The sequence below is a fragment of the Mesoplodon densirostris genome, chromosome 10 (genome assembly GCF_025265405.1).
Source record: "Mesoplodon densirostris isolate mMesDen1 chromosome 10, mMesDen1 primary haplotype, whole genome shotgun sequence".
NCBI classification, from domain to species: Eukaryota; Metazoa; Chordata; class Mammalia; order Artiodactyla; family Ziphiidae; genus Mesoplodon; species Mesoplodon densirostris.
Genome location: NC_082670.1, coordinates 93630055 through 93655916, shown reverse-complemented (window position 1 = coordinate 93655916; position 25862 = coordinate 93630055). Strand labels below are relative to the sequence as shown.

Sequence of the window (25862 nt, the reverse complement as noted above, 5' to 3'; positions counted from 1 at the left end):
AAATATCAACTTAAAGAGATAAATCTTTGCATTTGCAGGTTTATGTGACTGACAGCTGGCTGTGTTCTGCATTTGAAAATCTGTGCCTTTTTTGTTCTATCCTAGGAAAGTTTTATTTTGTCAAGCCTAAAAGGCTTCCAGACATCTGTTTAAAATAGCAAATAACTTGACAAATTTCTCCTTAGTCCTGTACCTCAGATTAATTGGAGAAGAAGTGATGGACTGCCTTTTTCCACTAAAATTAAATTGAGGAAGTCCAATGGTGTGCTTGAAATCCCGAACTTCCAACAGGAAGATGCAGGTTCCTATGAATGCATTGCTGAGAATTCACGAGGAAGAAATGTCGCCAGGGGGCGCCTCACTTACTATGGTGAGCCTTCACTTTGGGCATATTGGATTTTTAACTTTCGATCTCTCAAAAAGTTATTGTTATTGGGACTGGGTGGGGGTGAGTAGGAGGTTTTAGCAGAATCCCAGTGTCCAACTTTTTCTGTTCTACATTTTGGTAAATGAGGTTATTTATCATAGAAGGAATTTTAAAAAATTAATTTTTGCAATAAAGTTGGAGGCATGATGTACTCTTACTGCATTTTAAACTGATTGATATGATAATGAAATATTTCACTTTTTTTCCTAAGAGTAACCATTAACTCACTTAACCGTAACAAGGAGAGATCTCCTTTCTATCTGCCCTTACCTCTAGAAAATGGGATTTTGTATCTTTCTTTATGGTCTTTACTAAGCAGAAAGAAACTGTCTTCTGGGAAAACTTGGAATTACTGCATTAGACAAACCACATAAACCCAGGCTTACTTGACTTCCTCAGTGTTATTCTGTCGTTTCCAGTAATGTAGGTGTACCATGTTTGCTACCTTTTAATTTGTAAGCACAGTTACTTGATGTACTGCTCAATTTGGGTAAAGAAAGGTTAGTAACGTTACCTTTATTTAGAGTCTATTTGTAAGAAAATTAGATTATCCTTTTTCCCCAAACTTGTTTTCAAATCCCTTTTATTAAAAAAAATACTAGGTATTTTGATGAAAGCAGGTTTTAGAAAGCAGAAATAAATGATTTTACAAAATGTACTATTAAATATGGGAAGATGTAAGCTCAGTGAATATATTTTTGCAGTTTAATCATTAGAAACATTGTAAAACTAATAGGAATTGAACACTTTTATGAAAAGCAAATGGCAATATATTCTGTTTATTTTAAAAACTGGAATTTGAAATAATTTTCAGTGCAAACTTGTGCAGCATATAAAATGTTTCAGAGAGGAAAAACTTTGCAAAGACAAATATTAAAATTATAGAGCTTATTATGAACCCCTTCAAAAGAATGTGAAGTTTGTGCGTACATTATGTGTGATTAGATTGACACTTATTTTATGGTAGGGTTATAGGATCCGTTAGGAACAAAATGGAGGCATGGTTTAATAGAATGAGTCATTCCGTGTTCTAACTCTCCCATCTTGTAACAGGATTAGGTTAGAATACGTAAGCACCAAGTTGGAGTTTCCCAGGTGTCAAGTTCTACATGTTGGTGGGTTGATATGGAGATAAGTTGGGGACACTTAACCCATGTGGCTGTGTGGCTCTAAGTCGACCGCAAACAAGTCCTAGTTTATTTTCTCCTTTCTAAGCAGCCACTACCTGACCTAGGGTAAGAAGTGACCATGACAGGAAAACACAGGATATTCCAACTGTCTTAATGTTTCAGTAGGAATGTTTTTATCTGTATGGAATAGCGACCCTGCACAAATAATAAAACACTTGTATGGCAAGACATCCAAAGCTAAGTTGACATGTGCCTTATATTCAGGTCCTGGCACATTTTCTCTGTGGTGTATTTTCTGCCCTTATCTACTTTTTCCCTTTCTCTGCATGTTGGTTGCCCTTACAGTCACAGAATGGCTACCAGCAGTGGCTAGCACATTAGTTTTTGTTCATCCTTCCTTTCTCTAAAACATCTTGCAATTCACTTCTCAAATCTCATTGGCTGCGTGTTCATTCCTAAACCAATCACCAGCTAGGAGAATTGGCTTAAACAACTTAAGAGCCTCTTTTTGGAACATGGAATATGGTCAGGTTTCCCTGGATTTTGTGGACAATGCGAGGTGATGGAAGAGAGGATAATTCAACGAAAAGTTGGGTCATCTTAGAAATAAAGAAGAGAGGAAATGGATGCACAATAGACAACCAACATCATCCACTATTCTTAGTAAATGAGGTAGACTGTTGCTTTAGTCCATTATGTAGGTAATATGATATGTACCTAAGAAACAAATTAGAAATAATGAGATAGATGGACTTCCCTGGCAGTCCAGTGGTTAAGACTTTGCACTTCCACTGTGGGGGATGTGGGTTCGATCCCCGGTCGGGGAACTAAGATCCCACATGCCGCATGGGCCAGCCACACACACAAAAAAGAAAAAGATAAAAAGAAAAGAAATCAATGAGGTAGTTTCATGAAAGCTACTTTACAGTTCTGGCTTAAGACTAGTATATTCAGGGCTTCCCAGGTGGCGCAGTGGTTAAGAATCTGCCTGCCAACGCAGGGGACATGGATTCAAGCCCTGGTCTGGGAAGATCCCACATGCCGTGGAGCAACTAAGCCAGTGCACCACAACTACCGAGCCTGCGCTCTAGAGCCCTTGATCCACAACTATTGAGCCCATGTGCCGCAACTACTGAAGCCTGCTTGCCTAGAGCCTGTGCTCTGCAACAAGCCACCTCAATGAAAAGCCTACCCACTGCAACGAAGAGTAGCCCCCGCTTACTGCAACTAGAGAAAGCCACACACAGCAACAAAGACCCAACATGGCCTAAAATAAATTTATTTTTTAAAAAAGACTAGTATATTCAATAAATGCTGTGCAGTTCTCTGCTTATCTGCTTTAATATTTCATGTAAAAAATGGTCCAGTAGAATATTTGAATCTCATATGATGGAATAAGGGGAAAAATCACAATAAATGTACCAGTTGTAATCTCAGGATTGGCTTAGTCCAGCAAATTATCTTCCCATTTGGAGAAAAGTAATATGAGGAGCCAGTGGAAATTTTTGCTAGAAACTTGAGTCTCAGTCAAGGGATCATGTGTGAGTTTATTTGTAGTCTCCGTCCACTGAGGCTGATAATTCCTGAAAGAAGAAAATGTGTTTTAATATAGAGTAGAGAGGAGTGATTTGGGACTGAACTACACTTCAGACTGGGCAAGTCATTTATATTTTTTAAAAAACAAAATAAGGTAAAACTCGGATGGGTACATTTTCTCTAAAAGCGAAATAGCTATATTTTCATTTCAATTTCAGTTATAAAAAAAGCAATTTTATGAGATAGAAATGGAAAGACAAACCTTCCCATGGTTGAAATTAAATAGAAATAGATAAACTGTTTCTCCATATGGAGGATGCAAATGTGAACCCCGAAGTACACATCCCATGCATAATGCAATGTGAAACCAGGAAGACATCTCACCTCCTAGTCTCGGGTCTAAAACACAAGCTGAGACTTGGCTGAATATACTGTGAGTATTGAATGACTTTCATTATGAGTGGTATGTCGCTTTCATCTGTAAAAGGATTTCCCAAGTGTCTTCTAAAATGTAAGTAAAAATGACAAATGAACCTGATGCAACTGATTTGCATACATCATTTAAGGTGGCATGAGTTAGTTCTTTTTCATAAAACATCATTTGATTCAAATTGAAGCAATTTATCCATCTTTCCCTGCCTACATTTTCATTTGCACAGAGGTTCATAAGATGTTCACTAGTTTGTATTTAATTAAGAGTTATTTCTAAGTTGAAGGAAATCTTTTTTTCCTCCACTGTAGAAGTTTCTCTTCTATGGATGCTGATTTTTAGTGCAAATTTAGACTAGTATCTGCTGTCATTCACATATTAAGTTGTTATCAATTGTGATCTCATAATTCAAAAATGCACTTGGACAAGAAAATCTATTTTGTGTACCTGCATTTTTTTTCTACTAATAGACATGTGAAGAATGTAATACAGTGCCCAGAATTTCAAAAACAGGGAAAGCATCATGAGTTTGACTTAGGAAAAGGCAGATTGTAACATCCATCCTCGAATATAGAAATGTTTCATATACCCACTTAGTAAATACTTAGGGAATTAAATATAATTTTAGCCACTATGCTTACGTTAATCTATCATTGCCCATAGTCATATCCATTTATATTTATGTGGATAAAGTATTTGTTCTTTATTGTGGAGTGGTTTGAATTTCTTTTCTTTTTCATTGCAGCAAAGCCTCATTGGGTTCAACTCATAAAAGATGTGGAAATAGCTGTGGAGGACAGTCTTTACTGGGAATGTCGAGCGAGTGGTAAGCCCAAACCCTCCTACCGATGGTTGAAAAATGGAGAAGCCCTTGTGCTCGAGGTAAGGTAACATGCCTGGTTAATCCACCCTGTCCCCACTTTGTGTAAATAAATGCCTTCCCTAGTGACTAGTGCCAGAGTCAACTGGTGAGTTTGCATATATTCATCTGAACAGTTCATACCACGTTCATCTAAGAAGTGGTACAGAGGTAAAAAGGATAAAGTCAAGTACTCAGCATGCCAAGGAGGAAATATTTTCAATATTGAATTTCATTGGGAAAAGGTGATTTTATGAATTTAGTACATAAAATGATATACAGTCAACCCATGAACAATGCAGGCGTTAATCCTCGTATAATTTATAGCCTGTCCTCTGCGTCCTCGATTCCTCTGCATCCACAGATGCAGCCAACCAGGGACCGTGTAGTCCTGTAGTATTTACTATTGAAAAAGTATCTGCATATGAGTGGACCCCCGTAGTTCAAACCTTGTTGTTCAAGGGTCCACTGCACTATTTTTTTTCATTTTGAGGTTAGAGAAGGCTTTATGTTAATAAAATGTAGAATGTAATTTCCTTTTTCGTTTTTGATAACTTGCATGGCCTCTGGAGAATAAATGTATCAATTACTTCATTACCTTGTTACATGAGTATTTATTTTCTCAATCACTTCTCAAGCCAGGTAATTTTTGCTCTTTTTAAAAATTGTGTAGTAAGTCAGTTATGTTCCCTCAAATTTCTACACATAACCTTTCATAATACCTGCAAACCTTTAATAAATGTGTTTCCCAGAACCCTTTTTAATACACAGAATTTATAATATCTTCAATTTGCATGATTTTAAAAACTGGTGAGAACCTTTCCAGTTGATGGGGTGGGAAGCATGGTAGATTTCTTAAAGTCTGCAACTTTATCCACAGGGAAAAATGAAATAGTTGCAATATTTTACATCGTGCTTTGTTATTTATTTTACTGATATACTTTTTTTTGATATACTTTTTGATTGAAGGACATTTATTAGTATTTCCAATGTCTAGCTGTTATGTTAAGTCATCCTCACTGTTTCAAATAAGGGAAATGTTTAAATTTCAGGTCAGATTGCCTAATCCCATGAGAAAAATTAAGGAGGTTTGTGTATGATTGAAATAATATTCAGTGGTTATCTTTTTTCTTCTAAAATGGTATATACAAGACATTTTTATTATCATCTAGGAGAGAACACAGATAGAAAATGGTGCCCTTACAATATCCAACCTAAATGTGACCGATTCTGGCATGTTCCAGTGCATAGCAGAGAACAAACATGGTCTCGTCTATTCCAGTGCTGAGCTCAAGGTTGTGGGTAAGACTAATTTTCTTGTCTCATTATTTTTTTTCTTACATCGTCCATATTTGCCAGAAGCAGAAATATTTACTTTTCATATTAGATTCCTACATCTAATAACATTTTCAGTATCACAGCAGAATCATGCAGGGTTTCTAATCAAGGCACACATTTTAATGATTTCTAAGGGAAAGCAGCAATTATGACCAGAATTAAGGCCCAAAGATTGAAGTAGAGAAGCAACAGGGAGAGAGTGTTGACCTAAGACATCCCTATTATCCACCTCCAGCAGTACCAGCTAAGTAGTACCTTTTAAGAGAATAAGTGACTCTGGTGTTCTCTGTTGCTGGTCCATAAAAGTAAATATCAGAATTCAAATCAGTAGTTTATTGATCCAAAAGGAGTTGTCTTTGTCTTTAATAACTCTGCTGAAAGCATCAAGCATTTGGCAGACCAAAGCTTTAATTGACCAAGGCTCAAGTACTTGAAACTATGAATTATTATTTTCTTGTACTTTAGGTATAGGAGAAGAAAGGAGATGTTATATCATGTTTAGGGCAGTTGTCCAGAAAAACAGTTTAAGATGCAAATGACTTAAAGTCCAACCAAAATTGTCAGAGCATAACATAGTATGTATAAATAAGAAAGAAAGAAACAGGGGGTGGGGGGGAAGGGAGGGAGGGAGGGAGAGAAAGAGGAGGAGAGGGGAGGAAGTTTATTGCTCAGTGTTATTAAAATGGAGAATTTGGATTTCAGCTGAACTTGACCCAGGGCTCAAACATCATCACCACTATCTGGCCCCATATGATGTTACCCAGCATGTTGTTTTCATTACCACAGTCAATCTAGTGGCAGAAGGATGGCTTTCTTAATTGTTCAGATGGAAGTCACAGTCCTACATGTCATTGGCCCCATGTACCTGATTTGAGTCACGTACCCATGGTTGGTCCAGCCCAAACGGCCAGAAGGTTGAAAGGCCCTGATCTAACTCAGTATTTCCCAACTGGGGATGATTTTTGCCCCTAGGGGATAGTGGCAAATTCTGTAGACCTTTTTGGCTGTCACAGTGTAAGGGAAGGTGGGGACGAAGGGAGCTAGCGTGTGCTACTGGCATCTGGTGGGCAGCTGCCAGAGAAGCTGTTAAATATCCTATGATGCCCAAGATAGCCTCTCACATCAAAGTCCTGTCTAGCCCGAAATGTGAAGTTTCTCATTAAAAAACACTGGTTTGAGGAAAATAGGTCTTTCTTGGTGCCTGGAAGTTAAGAAACAAATCATATGCACCAGGAAGACTGAAGCTTGGGAGAGGCAAATCATCAACTGAAAATCTGGCTAGTGTTTTCCATGACAGAGAAGTAGGGTGTCATGACAGAAAGAAAGTGGGATTTGCCCATATCTTAAGTCGAAGCATGGCTGTGCTCTTATGTTAAATTAACCTTATGAGCCATAGTTTATTCATCTTTCAAATGCATGGGTCCCTACCCAGTGTTGCATGGGGTTTTCATATGGGAAAATATATGATCTATGCTTAAAAAAGATTTTATTGAAATATAAAAGTATTTTTCATTTGTGTTAGTAAAAATTACTCTCTCAGGATCCTAATTCTTAAGGCCAGCAACCTTTGGATAACATGTCTTCTTTATCTGCAATCATATATATATACATATATATATATATATATATATATGTATATATATATGTATATATATATAGTATAATTCCTTCTATGATTTCCACTTATAAAAAATAAGTTATATTAACTGGGATATGCCATAAGACAGGGAATTAGACATTTGGGGAAATGCACTCGGTTCTTAAATTTTTTCTGCATTTGCAGTAAAAGGAAGGATGATTTTCTGAGTAACATTCTTAATTCAAACAATACATTTTTATGTCTGTCGAATGTTCAGGTATTGTTTCAGGATCAGCATTCCATCTACTATTAGCCAGCATAATGTTTTCTACATATTATAGTATTTAATGGAATATTGTAACTTAATATAATAATGCATGTTATAATATATTTCTCCAACTTGAAAGTTAAAGCTAACCACATGAAAATTTTGTAATAGGTCTTGTTACTGTTTATACAAGAGAATAAGAATTCAGTACTCAGCCTTCATTCTAAAAACATAACTGAGCACCTATGAGTGCCAGGCCCTGTGCCACATCTGTGTCCTTGAAGTCACAAGAGAGGCCAACCCTACTGTTGTCCTCATGGAACTTTCAAGAACATTCTATTAAATGCTTTTAGTTTTAATAAACTCATGATTGAGCTATTTTAAAACTTCATAGTAAACTTTAAAAATTCTCATATAAAGTAATTGTCTCGGGAATTAGAACTTGCCAGAAAACACAATGGTAGGACTTACTTTTTAAGCATTGAAATCTTCCTGTAGGTGGTACCCAGTCAATCAAATAGATCAAGTACCGATATCTTATGTGTCAAGAAACTTTAAAAAATCATAAAGTCAACCTTTGAAATTTACAGGAATTTAAAGAAATGAAATCAGACATCGAATTGTCATTCTTTCTTCTTTTGTCCTTTTTAGCTTCTGCTCCAGATTTTTCAAAGACTCCGATGAAAAAGTTGATTCAGGTGCAGGTGGGCAGGGAGGTCAGCTTGGACTGTAAACCCAGAGCTTCCCCCAGGGCTCTCTCTTCCTGGAAGAAAGGAGATGTGCCTGTACAGGAGACTGAAAGGTATTCTGTTGTCCAGAAAGATGGTGATTTATTTGCTTCTCACTTTCCATTGTGATGCCAAAGTAGGTGTTCAGTATGAAGTGAAATGCTTTCAATAAAATGTGAGGTGTTCAAGAACCACAATAGCAGTATTTTTGTTTGTAATACTCTCAAGATAATACTCACCAGGTTTTGAAATCTAAAAACAGAGATTTATCTCACCTCTTCCAATATAGAATATTTTAGAAAGGAGTTTCCTCCCCATTTGCCTGGTAAGACTCAAACTGGGATGACAAAGGAATGCCAGCCCTGGACCCAGGCCCTCTCTCAGCTCCTGGTGGCCCAGCATCACAGGGCAAAAAGAATATATGACGGCAGCATATGCCAGATGAATACCAATCTTGCCGTTGCCCTATATTGAAATAATTTAGCTTTACAGGTATTAGTTTAAGCAGAAGCTTTCTTGATTTCCTGTTTACTGTAATAATATTTAAAATGAAGAGGCAGAATGGGGCCTACTTAAAAGCACAGCTTCTGGACCCAGACTGCCGGGGTTCAAATCTGTTTTCTTTTACCAGCTACGTGAAGTGACTTACTCTTTGTGTGTTTCATGTCCTCATTTGTTAATGGTTATGATGATATTAGCGCATACTTCACATTATGAGGGTTGCTATGTGGATAAAAGACATAAATATCCATATAGCACTTAGGTCAGTACCTGGCATAGAGTAAACATAAGTATTGGCTATCATTATTATTTGTTGAGTACTTACTACCTGTTGGAGCATTATGCTGAAAGCTTCTGGTAAGCAGAATAATGACCCCAAACTTGTCCATGTCCTTATCCTGAAGACATATGATTTACATTATTATATTATATGGCAAAAGATAATGAAAGTTAAAGATGGAATTAAGGTTGCTAACCGTTTGCCCTTAAAATGGGGAGATTATATTGGATTATCTGGGTTGCCTTAAGTATTCACCTGGACGCTTGAAAGGGGAAGAAGACAGAGGAAGTGTTTGAAAGAAATGTATGATAATGAGAGAAGAGCAGGAGAGATTTCCAGCATGAGGGGGACCCTGATTGGGATTGCTGGCTTTGAAGATGGTAGAAGGGGGCCAATGAACAAAGGAATTTCAGACTCCTCTATAAAATGGGAAAATCCTCAGCTGACAGCAAGGAAATAGGGATCTCAGTCCCATAACCTCAATGAACTGAATTCTTCCAGCAACCTGAAGGAGCAGAAAATGATTCTAGGACCTTCCAAAGTAACACAACCGTGACAGCACCTTGATTTTAGCCCATTGAGACCCATACTGGACTTCTGACCTCCAAAACTGTAAGATAATATATCTGTGTTGTTTTAGGCCACTAAACAAGTTTATAGTAACTTGTAATTGGAGAAAAAGGAAACTAATACAGAACTCTACACGTATTATCTCCTTTCAATATCTCCGCAACTCTGTGCTGTTAGATCTTATTATCATCTCCATTTTTACTAACGAGAAAACTAAAGCTTAGAGAAATTATGTAATTTGCCTAAAATCACATAGCCAGGATTAGTCCCATAGCTAGGGCATAACCATCAAGCTTTTTCAATGCCACTTTGTGTATAGGGAGCCCCGAATCTGAGAGGTGGTCTCAGCCTTTGAAGTCTTGGGGTCCAAATTACTCTTTTTGGAGATGGGGGGAAACAAACAAACAATTTCTTTCTTTTTTTTTTTTTTTTTTTTTGTGGTACACGGGCCTCTCACTGTTGTGGCCTCTCCCGTCGCGGAACACAGGCTCCGGATGCGCAGGCTCAGCTGCCATGGCTCACGGGCCCAGCCGCTCCGCGACGTGTGGGATCTTCCCGGACCGGGGCACGAACCCGTGTCCCCTGCATCGGCAGGCGGACTCCCAACCACTGCGCCACCACGGAAGCCCCAAACAATTTCTTAGACTAAGAAATGTAGATTTACTTTTCCAAAATTGCAAAGTCTTACTGCAGACAGACAACCAGGTTGCACTGCTTTTAGATTACAGTCCCAAAGTTTTTTTGTGAGTTGGTTATGACAACACAATCTGCTCTCCCTCTCAGATATTTTATGGGAGACACCTCCGTTAAAAGACAGCCACAACAGGAGGACAAGGCCAAGTTGTCAGCTGAGTGGTTACAAAACATGATCCATCTAAGTGCTAGGCGGCACAGAATAGATTTCTGGAACAGGAAATTAATTAGTGATTTGGAGTTTAATTGTTGAAGCCAGTTTAAACAATTATAGGCACAAGCTAGTTAATTTTGGCTATGATGGAAGTTAAGTGTTCGTGTATAACTGGTGACTTTTTGTTGTCAAAAACATTTTAGAGTTTTAATTGTATGTATAAATTAAATAGTGATTATGTTCCAAGGGCTTAAATGCTTTGCAAAATAATAAACCCACTTGTCTTCACAGTAGTGCCTATAGTAGGCAGAGGTTTTTAATCTTAATTTTAAAGGGATAAAAGATTAAGAGATTTAGCTAAAGGCACACAGGAGAGATTTACTCCCACTTTAGAGAGTGATGGGATAATGCAGGGAAGAAGGTTAAATTCTAGAATCTCACCTGGTATTTTGACTTGGCCACTTGCTACCTTGGTATCATTAGGTCAGTTACGTAATGCCTCTGAACATTAATTTCCTCATCTATAAAATAGAAAGAATAATTGCCACCTTATACAGTTGGTATAAAGTAAGTGTTTACCATGATGTCTGATATTTGTAGATATGCTGATCAGGAAAATGAGGTTATGTTACAGATAAAATGTTGGAAGTAACAGTGGCTGAAAGAGATAGAATTTGTTTGTTGGTTGGTTGGGCAGTTCATTGGCTGGTTGGTCTCTTGGAAGGTAGGCAGTTAAGACTACCTGGAATCCACAGTCATCAGAGATGCACGCCCGTTTTATCTTGCTGCTCTACCATCCTCACATCAGGAACCAGGATGGCTGCTGGGGCTTCAGCCTCCCAAGACATCCTTCCCAATTGTCATCCCAGTGTCATCCCCCAATGACAGGAAGGAGGAAGGTAGAAATCAAGATGCATTTACTCCCTTTTAAGAAACTTCCCAGAAGCCCCATCCAATAATTTTCCTTATGCCTTACTGGTCAGAAATTAGTTCCCTGGCCAAACTTAGCTGCAGAAGAGGCTGGGAAATACAGATTTCTTTCCTTGGTGGGAGTGTGCCCAATGAGAAATTGGGATTATGTTTTAAGAAGAAAGGGGGGAAAGTGGTGGTTACTCCAACCATATCTCATGTTCATAAAAGTTATTTCTCTGACCCTTTCAAGCCTGCTTACCCTGTACTTTGTATTAAGTATTTCTAACATCTCCCCAGTGAATAAGGAAACTTTTAGGTATAAAAATAAGGTTAAAAGAGGAAACATGTTTAAGAGAAGAGTCCATAGTGCTGCAGTCTTTCCTAGGTATCTTAGTTCGAGCTTTTATAACATAATACCATAAACTGGCTGGCTTGAACAATGGAAGTTTACTTCTCACAGTTCTGAAGGATGGAAGCCAGAATCAGGGTGCCAGCATGGTTGAATTCTGGAAAGGACAGCTGCCTTCTCCTTATATCCTCAGCAAAGCAGAAAGAGAGCCAGAGAGCTCTCTGAGGTCTCGTCTGTAAGGGCAATAATCTCATTCATGAAGGTTCTACCCTCATGGTCTAATCACCTCCTAAAGGCCCTGCCTTCAAACACCATCACATTGGAGATTAGGATTTAACATATAAATTTTGGGGAAACCCTAATATTCAGTACATGGCACCAGGTCTGGTGGTTTGGATTTTGCTTTTATCTCTTTGGACAGCAAAAGCACTGATATGCCAGGGCCTTGATGCTTAGGGGAAAAGCTGCTAGAAGCAATTATGGAACAAGTTGCAGAGTTGAATCTTCTCCAAGTTCATGTGAAATCAGAGTGGGTCTCAGCCATCACTTGGCAACAGAAGCGCCATGTCCATCCGTCTTGGTCTACAGGCTTAAGCCAAATTGGGGAAGCACTTTAAATGATAGATTTATTGTGGTTGTTCAGTCATGGGCTGTTCCAACATAAAACATGCAGACTCAAATCTCATCTTGGGGACAAATGAATTCATTGATGCATTTGAAAATGTAAGAGAAGGCAAAAATTTTTGATGGGATATTTATGGCAAGATTTTAAATCCATAAAAATTTTACTTAGTTTTTTTTCTTGTGTTTCAGTTTTTGTTTTGTTTATTTGGGGTTTTTTTGGTGGATCAACATGGGTTTGTCAGTGAATAAGACACATGATAAATAGGAAAGCTTTCTCTAGCCTAGCATATGGGCTGTTGACAAATGCACTTTTGATTAAGCCTATATATACATATATATATATATATATATATAGTATGATATACACATAAACATAGATATCTGTATATTTATATAGATATTTAGTATCAAAGCCTGAATCAGAAAAAAAATTCAAGGATTAAATATGTCTTTTAAAAATTATATAAATTGGTAAATATGTCTACTATGTAAACCACACAATATGTTTGAATAATTATAATCTATCTAGTTTGAAAGTTTTTATATCAGCACAGTTACAGTTTTGAATCTTGCATCAGCCATAGTAATGTAGATCTAAGTGAGTGAGACACCTGAATTACAGAAAGGTTTTGAAGAAATCAGTGTTAGTGCTTTCAAGTAGAGAGAGCATTTCAAGCTAAGGTAATAAAGGGATTACTTCCCAACAGAGGTCTTAGTAAAGCTTCTCTGAATAGATAACAAGGGCTTATAATGCACATAGTGATTCCTGAGCTCTTAAAATTAAGTGCTCATTCATTCATTTGAAAATATTTTGAATACCTACTATGTGCTAGGCACTAGGTATTTCATTTTCACCAGAGAAGTTAATCCCATTATTTGTAGATTTTCAGGGTATCAGGCAGGTAACACAGGACCTTTATAATAAAACTCAATTGGCAAAATACAGAATGTTTGGTGATTACCTGAGGAAGCCCCATCTCCAATTTAGGGTGCAGAGCAGGCTTTCTGGAGGATGTAGTGTCTATACCAAGACTTGAACGATGACTAGGATTCACTGGAGAAGAGTGCTCAAGGTAGGAGGAACAGCCTGTGCAAAGGCACAGAGGCAAAGACAGAATAGGCATTTGATGTTCAGTGCAACTCGAGTGAAACGTCACTTAGGAGGGAGGGCTGCAGAGGGAGCGAGGCCGTGGAGGTAAGCAAGGATCTTATTGTGAATGATACGGGAAGCCAAATGAAATAGAGTTTGGGCTTTATTTCCTGTAAAAGCAACAAAATAAGGTAGCAGTTAAAAGATCAAATTTATTTATCTTTAAAAAATTTACTTTATTGAAATATAGTTCATTTACAATGTGTTAATTTCTGCTGTACAGCAAAGTGATTCAGTTATACATATGTAGACCTTCTTTTTCATATTCGTTTCCATTATGAATTATTACAGGATACTGAGTATAGTTCCCTGTGCTATACAGTAAGACCTTGTTGTTTATCCATTCTATACATAATAGTTTGCATTTGCTAATCCCAAACTCCCAATCCTTCCCTACCCACTCCTCCCCTTGGCAACCACAAGTCTGTTCTTTATGTCTGCGAGTCAGTTTCTGTTTCGTAGATAAGTTCATTTGTGTCATATTTTAGATTCCACATATAAGTGATACCATATCGTATTTGTCTTTTTCTTTTGACTTACTTTGCTTAGTATGATAATCTCTAGGTCTATCCATGTTGCTGCAAATGGCATTATTTCACTCTTTTTTATGGCCGAGTAGTATTCCATTATATGTATGTATGTATGTGTGTGTGTGTATGTGTGTGTGTGTATATATATATATATGTATCACATCTTCTTTATGAATTCATCTGTCGATGGACATTTAGGTTGCTTCCATGTCTTGCCTATTGTGAATAGTGCTGCAGTGAACATTGGGGTGCATGTATCTTTTCGAATTATAGTTTTCTCCAGATATGTGTCCTGGAGAAAGATCAAGTTTATGTTTTAAAAAAATCACAACAGTGGCAGTAGAGAGCATGAATCGGAGCAGTTGGAACTTGAGGCAAGATTCCCAGTTAGCAGCAATTGAGCAGTTTGAACAGGAGAGGATTAGAGCCTGAAATAAAGAAATGGCAATGAGGGCCTCCCTGGTGGCGCAAGTGGTTGAGAGTCCGCCTGCCGATGCAGGGGATACGGGTTCGTGCCCCGGTCTGGGAGGATCCCATATGCCGCGGAGCGGCTGGGCCCGTGAGCCATGGCCGCTGAGCCTGCGCGTCCGGAGCCTGCGCGTCTGGAGCCTGTGCTCCGCAACGGGGGAGGCCACAACGGTGAGAGGCCCGCATACCGCAAAAAAAAAAAAAAAAGAAATGGCAATGAGAATGGAGAGAAGTATTGAGGGGGTGTGACAAAGTTAAATCAGCAGGACAGAGGACTCAAAGATTTGGAGAGAAGATGCTAGTCAAGGCTGAATCCTAAATTTCCAGTTCAGGCATCAGGATCATGGTAGACCTATTTAGTGAGACGGGGAACAATACAGAAGGAGCAGAGGTGAGGGCAAATATGATAAATTCAATTTGAAATTGTTTCAGTTTGAAATGCTTGTTGACAGACCAACTGGCTATATCTGTGTGCTTTTAGAGGTTGACTCTAAATCTGGACCTCAGGAGAGCGGCCTGAGCTACAGATAGAAATTTAGGTGTTACGTGTATACAGATGGTAGCTGAAACCATGACAGTGGATAAAAGTTTCTAGGAAGGTACATATCATTAGACAGTAAATCATTAAATTAAAGGAGGGTCTGTATCTTAGTTCTGAAGCTTATGGAAATTTAAATGTAAGTCGAGGATGCCTGTTTTTACAATAACATTTAAATGACTAACAGTCACAATGTATAAAGCAATTGATATGTTAAGTCAAGGTCCAGTTAGGTCACTTGGAATGCAGATATTCTAAACTTTTAAATTACTAATATTAATTCTGAGTAGAGTTTTTTTTCCTTCTTTTGGTTTGATATTTGTTTCATCCAGTACTGAGAAAAACTATTCTGCTTTTCACCCTTCAGAAAGGAGGTTTTCTTTTATAAACAGAAATGCTCTACCCTTTGAACATCCAATAGTTTTTCACTAAATTTCAACATTTTAGTGATGTTGGATTCATTCACTTAAATCCACGTGTTTTCAAAAGACTTGAAATAAAACAGGAAGTTTTGTCTCCTTTAAGCCAAGGAAAATTCTAAAAGACCCTGGAGCATGTGAATAGGCTTGGTATGCAAGAAGAAATAGCCAGCTGGGATATTTTAAAGAATGTTTAGCTTTTCTGTTTCACTTAGTGGTACTTAAAACACGTTAGCCAATTATCTTTAAAAAGGGGGCTTTCACTTGAATGCTGTTGCTTATAATAGTAAATATTTTATTACAATGGCCTCAATTCAGAAGAGAGTAAATAAAATGGCCCATTATTTCTAATTAAACACATTAAAATTGTTTCAAAGGTTCTAGGCAGCATTTAATACTATAGAAATTTAAATGCTTTTTAAAGAAAGAAATAAAGATTTTCCCCAAATATTAATAGCCATAATCCAGACAGTGGTTTTTAAATGTATTAACCTGTTTTAATGTATTTTTTGCATATAGTTAGAAGCTGACTTTAAAAGACAGTGAGCTTGGTATGCTGTATGATTCCGTTTATATGACAGACCGGAAAAAGGCACGCTTTACAGACAAAAAACAGTGATCACTGCTTGTCAAGGGCTGGGACTGGCTGGAGAGATTGACTGTTTCGGGGCATGGGAGAATTTTGGGGGGTGAGGGAATTGTTTTAAATCTTGATTATGACAGTGGTTACATGTCTACATTCATTTGTTAAAACTCACAGAACTGTACAGCAAAAAAGGTGGATTATTTTGTCTATAAATTATACCTTAATTTTTTAAACAAAATTTTGCATGCAATTTTAGTCATCTCATCCTGATTTCATGAGTGGCTTCGTATAGGAGTTTCAAAGCTCAAGAAACGCCCCCAACTGGTCATTTTGGCCCTTTTGTGAAACACTGAGTAGTTGGAAGACGTTACTTCGAAGTAGAATCTAAACTTTTGCCGGTAAACAGGATAATTCCATCAGAGCGAGAACCACTTGGCATTTCTGCCATCGCTACTACTAGTCGCCACAGTCTTGCTTTGTAAAGATGTGTCTGGGGACTCTGTTACTATCCAGCGAATCTGTTAGATGGTATTTCCCTTGGCTTGAGCTCTTAGATGACGGAAAAGAGCTCGTTTGCCAGGTCGTTTCTGTCTCCATTCCCTCTGCATTTCCTCACATTTCTTGGCTTCTCTGTCTCTTATCACAGTGGAGTGGATTTTTCTTCATGCTGTTCAGAATGCTGCTCTCTCTCTGCCTGCCATTGCTCCTTTCACCAAACAGCCATCTGGGTTATCTTCCCCATCACCCTTTGTCTCCCCATCTCAACAGCTATCCCCTCACAACCATCAGAGAGGTAATGAAGCTCAGAGAGTATCAGTTCATCTACCCTTGGGTACACAGCCAAGATCTCAGCCAGTCCTTTACTTCTGTACCCTTAACTCCAGATTGATCTCTCACTGGTAAATTTACAAGAACAAAGGAGAATTTTATTTAATACATGGGATGTTGCCCCCTGTCAGAACCTGGATGTTAGATATCGAGATTGATGTCCTTGCTTCCTGTCTGCAGGGAAGGTACTCAGGTTGTCCACTTGTTTGTCTTATCTTTATTCAGCACTGGGGACAGTGCCCAGTACTGGGAATACATAAATGAATAAGAAACATCAAGAGCCCTCAAGGAGCCCACACATTCTTTTAAGATGTGGAAAATTTACCCATCAATTATTCTGGGAGAGACTGTATAATTAAAGTGACCATATATAATTTACTCTACAGTCTGGGACATTTTGAAAGAGAAAGGGAACCCTGTTAGTAATTCCCGCCAAGACAACACATAGAAACCAAGGCTGGCCCGAGGAAGCAGGACATTGCCACCCTGTCTCTCATGGGGTGTCTATAAGCCAGTAAGAAGCACAGAGAAGAGATGCTGTCTCCGCCAGCATCTTGGGGCAGTGGACAGGCAGCTCCACACAGAGAGGTGTCTCGAAGGAAGTGATGTAGCTCCATTTTGAAGGATCTGTGAAACCAAGGAAAGCAAAAAAGTAGGGAAAACACCATTTGAACAAAATGATTGCGTAGACAGGAGGTGAAACCGGTTATGTATTCTGATTGTGTCCAAGGTAAAGTTCACATATGATCAGGTAAATAAGAAAGCCTAAGCTGAGTTCTTTCCCAGATAGAGAACCATCTCTCTCCTTCAGAGGAGGTGAACATCAAAGGAAGATAATTTTTTTTGAAGGCGAGATTGAGATGCCTGGGCAAATATGCAAGAGTCTCAGAGGATAGAGAACAGTCTCCTTCTGTCTCTCTGTTTCCCAACCCTTATTTCCATTTCTTTCATGCTTCCAGCTGGAAAGAGAAGAGGAAACGGTGCATTTGCCCCATAACTCCCACACCCTATGAGAAGATTAAGCTAGTATTTAAGAGTGAAGATAATCAAGAGAGGAGTTAACGCAACCCAAGACTTTGGGTTTGGGATGCAACTCATGGGAAGGGTTTGAAATGGGACTCATGGGAAGGGGTCATAATCACTTTCTCTCCTCCATTCCTCATTCTCCAGCCACCAACAGAGACCTATAGGTCTTCTGCTCTTAACCGCAGCAGCTTAATTTTCTGCATAATTGTGTCATTACTTACATGCATTATTTATGCATGATTGACATGCAGTATACTAATCACTATGCACATTATTCACCGTGTCAGATGAAGTTAAATGTAAGTTTTATTTGCTTCTTGATTTAATTTTAGTACTTGGTAAGAGCAGGGCATTGAAGTCGAAAAGACGTGGGTCAAATCATACCACCTGTGTGATATTCGGCAGGTTACTTAACCCCCGAGCCTTGGTTTCCTTACTTTGTGCAACAGGGCCAGAAATTCTTACTTTACAGGGTTAGTTGCTCTGTTAGGTGGCATTTGCTTGGTGGCATAGCCAACTCTGAGCAAGAGGTTGGCTAAAAAAACCTGATCTCCCCTGATAGGCAGAGAACAGACAGATTACTTCCAACTCTTCCCTGCCCCATTTCTCTCACATTTATTCCTTCTTTATCTCAGTAGATTCAAGTTTCAATGATAAAGATAATAAAGTATGTGAAGCATCTACTCTGGTGGCTTCTACATAGGCTCTCAAAAAAAGGGACCTGCTACTGTTGATACAGTTTTTTTTAATTTATTTTATTGAAGTATAGTTAATTTGCGATGTATTAATTTCTACTGTACAGCAAAGTGATTCAGTTATAGAAAAAATATACAATCTTTTTCATATTCTTTTCCATTATGATTTATCCCAGGTTATTGAATATAGTTCCCTGTGCTATACAGTAGCACCTTGTTCTTTATCCATTCTATATATAGTAGTTTGCAGCTACTAATCCCCAAATCTACAGTTTTTAATATTATTTTTTTCATTGTGTTTCTCAGATACGTTATGAGTAACAAGACTGGGTTAAAAGAAATGTGAGTAAAGACCTTTCTTTTTTACAACAACCAGATTAGTTTTACATTATTTAACCATGAATAAATTCTACCCAAATGTTATTAAAGAATTTGCAGCTGTCAAATGGTTTCTAAAATTATATCAACTAAATTTTGCAGATGACCATGTGGTTCTTAAATCCATATTTTAAATTTGATTTTTATGGATTATAAAAGTTAGGGCCCGGGCCTCCCTGGTGGCGCAAGTGGTTGAGAGTCCGCCTGCCGATGCAGGGGGTGCGGGTTCGTGCCCCGGTCTGGGAGGATCCCATGTGCCGCGGAGCGGCTGGGCCCGTGAGCCATGGCCGCTGAGCCTGCGCGTCCGGAGCCTGCGCGTCCGGAGCCTGTGCTCCGCAACGGGGGAGGCCACAACAGTGAGAGGCCCGCATACCGCAAAAAAAAAAAAAAAAAAAAAAAAAAAAAGTTAGGGCCCCTTTAAAAATATTTTGTCAGTTTTATGATTTTGGTAGGGGAAAACAGGTTAGTGAATTCCAATGCTAGGCATTGGAATCTACTTCCAGCCAGTTCTGTGTTAGAACTGGGTACATTAATTCATAACCGTGCTCAGCATAGATGTTTTATTTACTGGGTATGTCCCTCCCTACCACATCCATTTGGTCATATAGAATTTCTCACTCAAGCCCCAAAATCCCACATGCATTTTCCTACGGCCCAGTCAATGTTCTTTATCTCTGCTTTCACTGAAAATTCAAAGAAAAAATATTTTATTGAGGACCCCTGTCATATCATAACATACTACCATTGCACTTTTTCTCGTAATAATGTTTAAGACAGGAAAAAACAGGAGACTTCTCTCAAAATAAGAATATTGACTCCTTTAACATTATCAAGAGTGCCTACCATTGCCTTCTGAGTAATTCTTAAAAAGAAAGGAGGACAAAACAGAATTCTCATTGCACTCTGCATTTATTCTCCTGTGATTTACTCTGGCTGGAATGTCTTTTCTTCTCTGTCTTGCAAACCCCTGCTTATCATTCAAGGCCCAGCTTAATGTTACTCACCATGGGAAGCCTTTCCCAAGCCCAATAGGCGAGATTAATTGCACTTTCTTCTGCTTTACCCTTGTGGTTTCTTTAGGCCCAACTGTATCATTTAACACAGTGAATTGTGGCTGTTTGTGCAGAAGGCCATCTCACCTGGATTCTCACCTTCTCTATCTTTGTAGACTTGGTCACTGTTCCATACATGTTTATTCATTTCAACATTCATTTACTCATCAAATATTTATTCAGCACCTACTGTTCCCACTAACTATTGCTGCATAACAAATCACCCTAAAATTTAATGGTGTAAAACAACAATCGCTTTATTATCGCTCGCTGTTTCCATGGGTCAGGAATTGGGGAAAGGCTTGGCTCGGCAGTGTTTGTTCGGAGTGTCTCACGTGATTGCAGTCAGGCTTGTGCTGGAGCTGGAGCTGCTGGGCGCTGGCTGTGCACTGCTTTCTCTCTGGCAGGCCCATAGCCTCTCCATGTGGTCTCTCCACGTGGGCTAGTTTGGGTTCCCTCAAAACACAGTGACCTCACCGGGAGTTGAAATGCTTATATGGCAGCTAAAGTCTTCAAGAGCGAATATTCAAGCAAGCAAGGTGGAAGTTGAATAGGCTAGGCTCAGAAGACACAAAACCTTACTTTCCTTGCATTCCATTGGTTATCAGTGAATCACTGAGCTGACCAGATTCAGAAGGAGGGGGATTTGACTCCACCTCTTAATGGGAGAGTACTGTAGCAAGATTATAGGAGAGCATTTGGGATGGGAAATCTTACTGTGGCCACCTTTGGGAAATACAGTCTGGCACACCCATCCGGCATGCCTTGTTGCAGGCTCCGAGAAAACCACAGTGAACAGGACAGATATGGTCCCTTCCTTGTGGAACTTGCAGAAGGGAGAGACAGCATATGAATAAGTTAAGAAGATAATTTCTTTAGCCATTAAGGGCAAAAAGTGTATAATCATATAGGGTATTTCAAGAAAGCCCTCCTTAAGAAAATAACTTCTGGACAGAGAACTAAATAGTAAGAAGCAATGGGTCATGCCAAGAATTGGAAGATGTGCCTCGCAGGAAGAGGTCCCAACAGAACAAAGGCCTGGAGACGGGAATGAAATTGACTCATTTGAGAATCAGGAGCAAAGCCAGTGTGACTGAAGAATCATGCATAGAAAGGGAGAATAATGAAATATGAGGTCTCAGAGATGGGCAGAATCCAGAAATGGGGTCTTTGAAGACAGTGATAAAACTGCTGGATTTTATTTTAAATGGAATAAGAAGTCATTGGTGATTTTAACACAGGGTGTGACATACTCTGTTTAAAAAAGGTAACTCTGGCTGTAGTGTGGAGAGTGGGTTGAGGAGAGAAAGGGGGGAAGCAATGAATCTGGTTAGGAGGCAACTTGGAGTTGTCAGGGTAAGATGTACTGGAGGCTTGATTTAGGGTAACAGTGGAGGAGATGGAGAAAAGGATATTGTGTGTTTTGAGGTAGAGCTGGATGAATTTGTACCTCAGATACAAAATTTCATACCAAAGCATCAAATTGTATTGATAGTTGTGGTGAACTCTATGCACCCCCCACGCCATTAGATTGAAAGTCTCTAAAGGATAGGGGCTAGTTCTTACTCATACATGTGTTTTTCAGAACACTTAGAGTGTCATAAGTACTCAACAAATATTTGTTGAAGTGAATTTTATTCTTTTTTGGATCGTTTCCCATGTCTTAAAAGTACCTATAATTTTCTTATCTAATTTATTGCAGCAATTTCTTAGAAATGTATAAAATTGATTTTTTTATAGATTTCTACTTGAGGCTTCCTATTAAAATATGAAAAGTACTATATTTTAGTTTATTCTTCCCCCTTCCTGAAGCCCTTAATAGAAATAGGGGGGAATGGATGGAAGAATGGTTGAATGAATGATTAGATGAGGTGCCATTGCACTTCTGTGAAAAAGGAATAAACATGCGGATTGTTGGTTGATGGTTGATGCCTCCCACATAGTTAGGCTGGAAAGGAGTTATTCATAATGTATGATCTGTTCTGTAGGTTCTAATGAATTGGTACACTGAGTTACATTTCTTACTGCCTAACAAATTAAAGAAAAAAACATTTTGTACTTTCACATGTTTTCCACTTCCTGATATTATCTGTGGTATTTTATAATCCTGTCTTAATGTAGATGTCATTGCTAGAGCAGTTTTTGTTGGCGCACGAGAGCGTTTGACCCTTTGAGAGTCTTGCAATTCTGAAAAAACATCTGTAATTGGGACTGAATATATAAAATGTCTTGTTTTGGGAAAAAATTATTTTCTAACCTTTTACATTCAAATGCTAAAGAAGGAAGCACCTTTAACTTAAAGATTGTATTAGGCACTTAATTTTCTGCAGTATTTATTGATTTACATAAATGGGAAAATCATAGTTTTTAAAGCTTGATATAAATTATATGTTTTTCTAGTTCAGGTTCTTGCAACACCTTATACCTTACTTAATTTATTATATATTATTTTCTTATGACTACTCATTTTAATACCTTTATGTCTTCTAGTTTATTTCATTTCCTAACATGATGCCTCATTCCAAAAAGAACTTGAGGACAGTTTATTAGAGTACACACAAAATGAACATTGAAGACAAAAAATATGCCAGAGTTCAAATTTCCTAGAATGTAAGTTTCATTAGGACAGAATAAATTCTTACGAGTAAATCTTTTTTGCTTATTGCAAAGCATGGTCCATACTACATGTTCAGTAAATACTTGTAGAGTGAATATTTGAGGTTAGTGTACCAAACGTATGCCAACAGATCCATTTGCTTAGTTGAGATCCACAATTTTGGCTCAACACTTTTAACAAATGAGCAGAGAAAAATACTGCTAATAACACAATCCACACTGTTTGTAAGATTGAATGAAGCCATTTGATAAGGAGATATGCAACTCTTCCTAGGCAAAAGTATGCAAATGGATATGTCCAAATGCAATGGATTGTGATGGAGAGAATGTTGCATAATATATAAGTTAATGTCCTTAAAATGAAATATGAATTTTAATGTTTTTCTTCCTCATAATCCAAGGGTAACTTTGAGTTTTAAGACTTAGATGCTTGAGGAATAGATAGACATTGTTTTTCAGCTAATCTTCCATAAATATTATTTCTAACATGTATGGTTTAATAAGCATGTAAATAGAAATTACTTCAAGGTTATTTTCAGCGTCAAGAATCTGAGGTAAAGAGAAGGTGCTGCTGTGAAAATACAGAGTCACATGCTTAAAGAGTCAACTGAACTAGTGTTAAAGCTTATATCATCTTATTAGAGGTGTGATGGATCACCAGACCCTGTGTCTGAATAGATGATGGTGATTAACCTCTGCATGGAGGACGAACAAGCAAGTTCAGATTATTGGGGCTGAGATTTTTCTCAGAAAACCTTGGGACCCACTCCAGTGTGTGGATGCACATCTGAGCTAAGACTCTACCTTCTTGAGCTATGCAATATTACCTCTCTCTTTTTGTGCAAGATAATTTTTAAGGAGCCAGTCATCAAATGTACACAGTCATATAACTAGAAAATCTCAATAAAGCACATCTTAAAAGATTCACACTAAAGCATCCAAGACAAAGAGATTCCAATGCACCCCTGTGTCATTGGATGAGTTGAATTGCTAGCAGGAGTTGCTAACCTGATGTCCACAGAAGCTTAGATAATTCATCCTGAATTGTATCAGATCTTTTGCTATTGTTATGGTTGTATATGTGTTTATTTGTTCTGCAGAGAGAGTCCTCAGATTTTTCAAATATTCAAAGAACTTTGTGTCCCAGAAAGGTTAGAAACACTGCATAAGGTTGTAAATGAGTCACTTAAATATTGATGGACCTCTATAAAAGAGGGTGGCCTTGGAACTGAAATAGTGGGACTAAAACCATTTCATCTTGCAAGAGCTCAACATCAGGGCATGTGTTTGGGGGGCCATTCTTGATTTGTGATAGAACCTTGTAGAAAATTAGAAAATTTTATAGAAAATTGTCTCAGAACCCTTCATATTCATTAAGACAACAAATATTTATTGAACAAATACTATGTGTGTGTCGCCAACTATTAGTAACTTGTATTTTTTAGGGATTTGGGCACTCTAGCTAAGAATTAATACAAGAATATTGAACAAAATTGTTAGATTAGCTGTAGAAACTGACTTAGGAATGGACAGGAGCTAGTTGGCTCCAGGAATCCTGGATTGCCCCATCTTGTCAGGGCAAGTGCTGGAATGAATAAACTAATCATTATTTTCATCTTCGTGTCTCAAATCAAAGTCTGCAGAGGGAGAGCCCAAAGGACGTAGCCTAGATGATTGTTTTTCAAAGTGTGGTCCTCATAGCAGCAGCACCAGAATCACCTGGGAACTTATTAGAAATGTAATTTCCAGGGCCCTGTCCCACACCTTATCTGGTGGTGGGCCCAGCAGTGGGTATTTGAAGGACTGAGTCCTCCAGGTGAATGGTGCATAGTAAAGTTTGAGAAATGCTGCCCTGTGTCTGGTATTTCTCCCTTGGCTAGGGATAGGATGGGGACCATGACTGATTCCTACTAAGACTGCACACAATAGTGGAAGAGAATTCTCCAAAGGAAGATCTGTGTTGGTTCCCAAAGAAAGGGGAATAGATTCTGGGCAGCCAAAAAGTATCCAGCACCTTCTACATCCCTTGAGTCAATGAAATTTCCCTTTTGCGTACAAGGTATCTTGCTTCTAGCATTATTGTTGGAGGTGAACTCCATTCCAGGACTGCTAGTCTCTAGGGGGAAGGACACCCATTTGGGTAACACTTGTGTCTCTCTTCAACCCTTCCCCAGAGAAAGTGTCTGACTCCTGAAATTGGGTGGAAGACCTTGATGTTGTAGCTCAGACGTCTTCCTTCTTTCTCTTTGGTGTCTGCCTGCCTGTAGGTATTCTGCTGTTCTGTTTACCACACAGGAAGGGAGCTTGCCCTTACAGGGAGGGCCTGTGCTCATCTGCATGTGCCAGGAAGCTTAGGCCTGCCTAATTCTAGAATGAAGTGTCAGGAAACTATAGCTGCTCACTTAAGCAGTTTTGCATCAGCTTTCTCTGTATTACACCTGACATCTTGATTTGCATTGATTTGACTCATGAATCTCTCAGGCAAAGAAGAATAGTGTCGAGTATGAGGCCCCTTTGAATCTTATTACGTATTCTTTTCGAGGTTATCTTTGAATACATGAGCCATCAGAGAATTGTTGATTTGTCATGTTTGTTTGTTTTACTAACTCATCTGAGCATTTATAATTTTTGCAGATCCTCTGTTGTATGAGGATTTAAATGTTTCAAATGGACTGTTGCCTGGGCCTCATGAATTACTTAGATAAATAGTTTTATATAACCATTCAAACTGGAAATCTTTTTTTAGAGGCATTTTGTTCTATAGTTGTGAGTCCATTTTAGGAGGAAAAAAACTGTTGAGTCTCTGTCATAATAAATTTAGCTCCAAATATATTTGTTACGATAGATGTACATTTGGAAAGGTTTTATACATGTAATGAAAATGTTCCTTTATTGTTGGTTCTCTTCTTATAAACATGAGGAAGTATTAATTAATGTGAAAAATGTATATTTATCTTGGCTACAGAGTGGAGCCACACCCTGTTTCTCTAGGACTTCAGGTGCCTGTTCTGTGTAACATGTGTATCCAACAAAGTAACACAGCTGCATATTATTAGCCTGGTGCTTACTCAAAGAAAGGATAATTAACTGCTGAATCTTCTCTACTCTGCCTGTCTTTTCCTTGGAGACTTTCTAACCAATCAATCACTAAACTGACACTGTTTAATTCATAAGATGAAAGCTCAAAATGGTATAACT

At 38.4% G+C, this 25862-nt stretch overlaps 1 protein-coding gene across 1 annotated transcript in view; it reads left to right on the top strand.

Annotated features, from left to right (window-relative positions):
• The window catches only part of CNTN3 (contactin 3), a 244471-nt gene that overhangs the window by 140476 nt on the left and 78133 nt on the right, over positions 1–25862 (top strand). Inside the window, exons 7-10 of the mRNA XM_060109564.1 lie at positions 186–370; positions 4269–4405; positions 5555–5684; positions 8219–8369. Of these exons, the coding sequence (XP_059965547.1) occupies positions 186–370; positions 4269–4405; positions 5555–5684; positions 8219–8369 (603 nt within the window). The remainder of the gene's footprint in view (positions 1–185; positions 371–4268; positions 4406–5554; positions 5685–8218; positions 8370–25862) is intronic.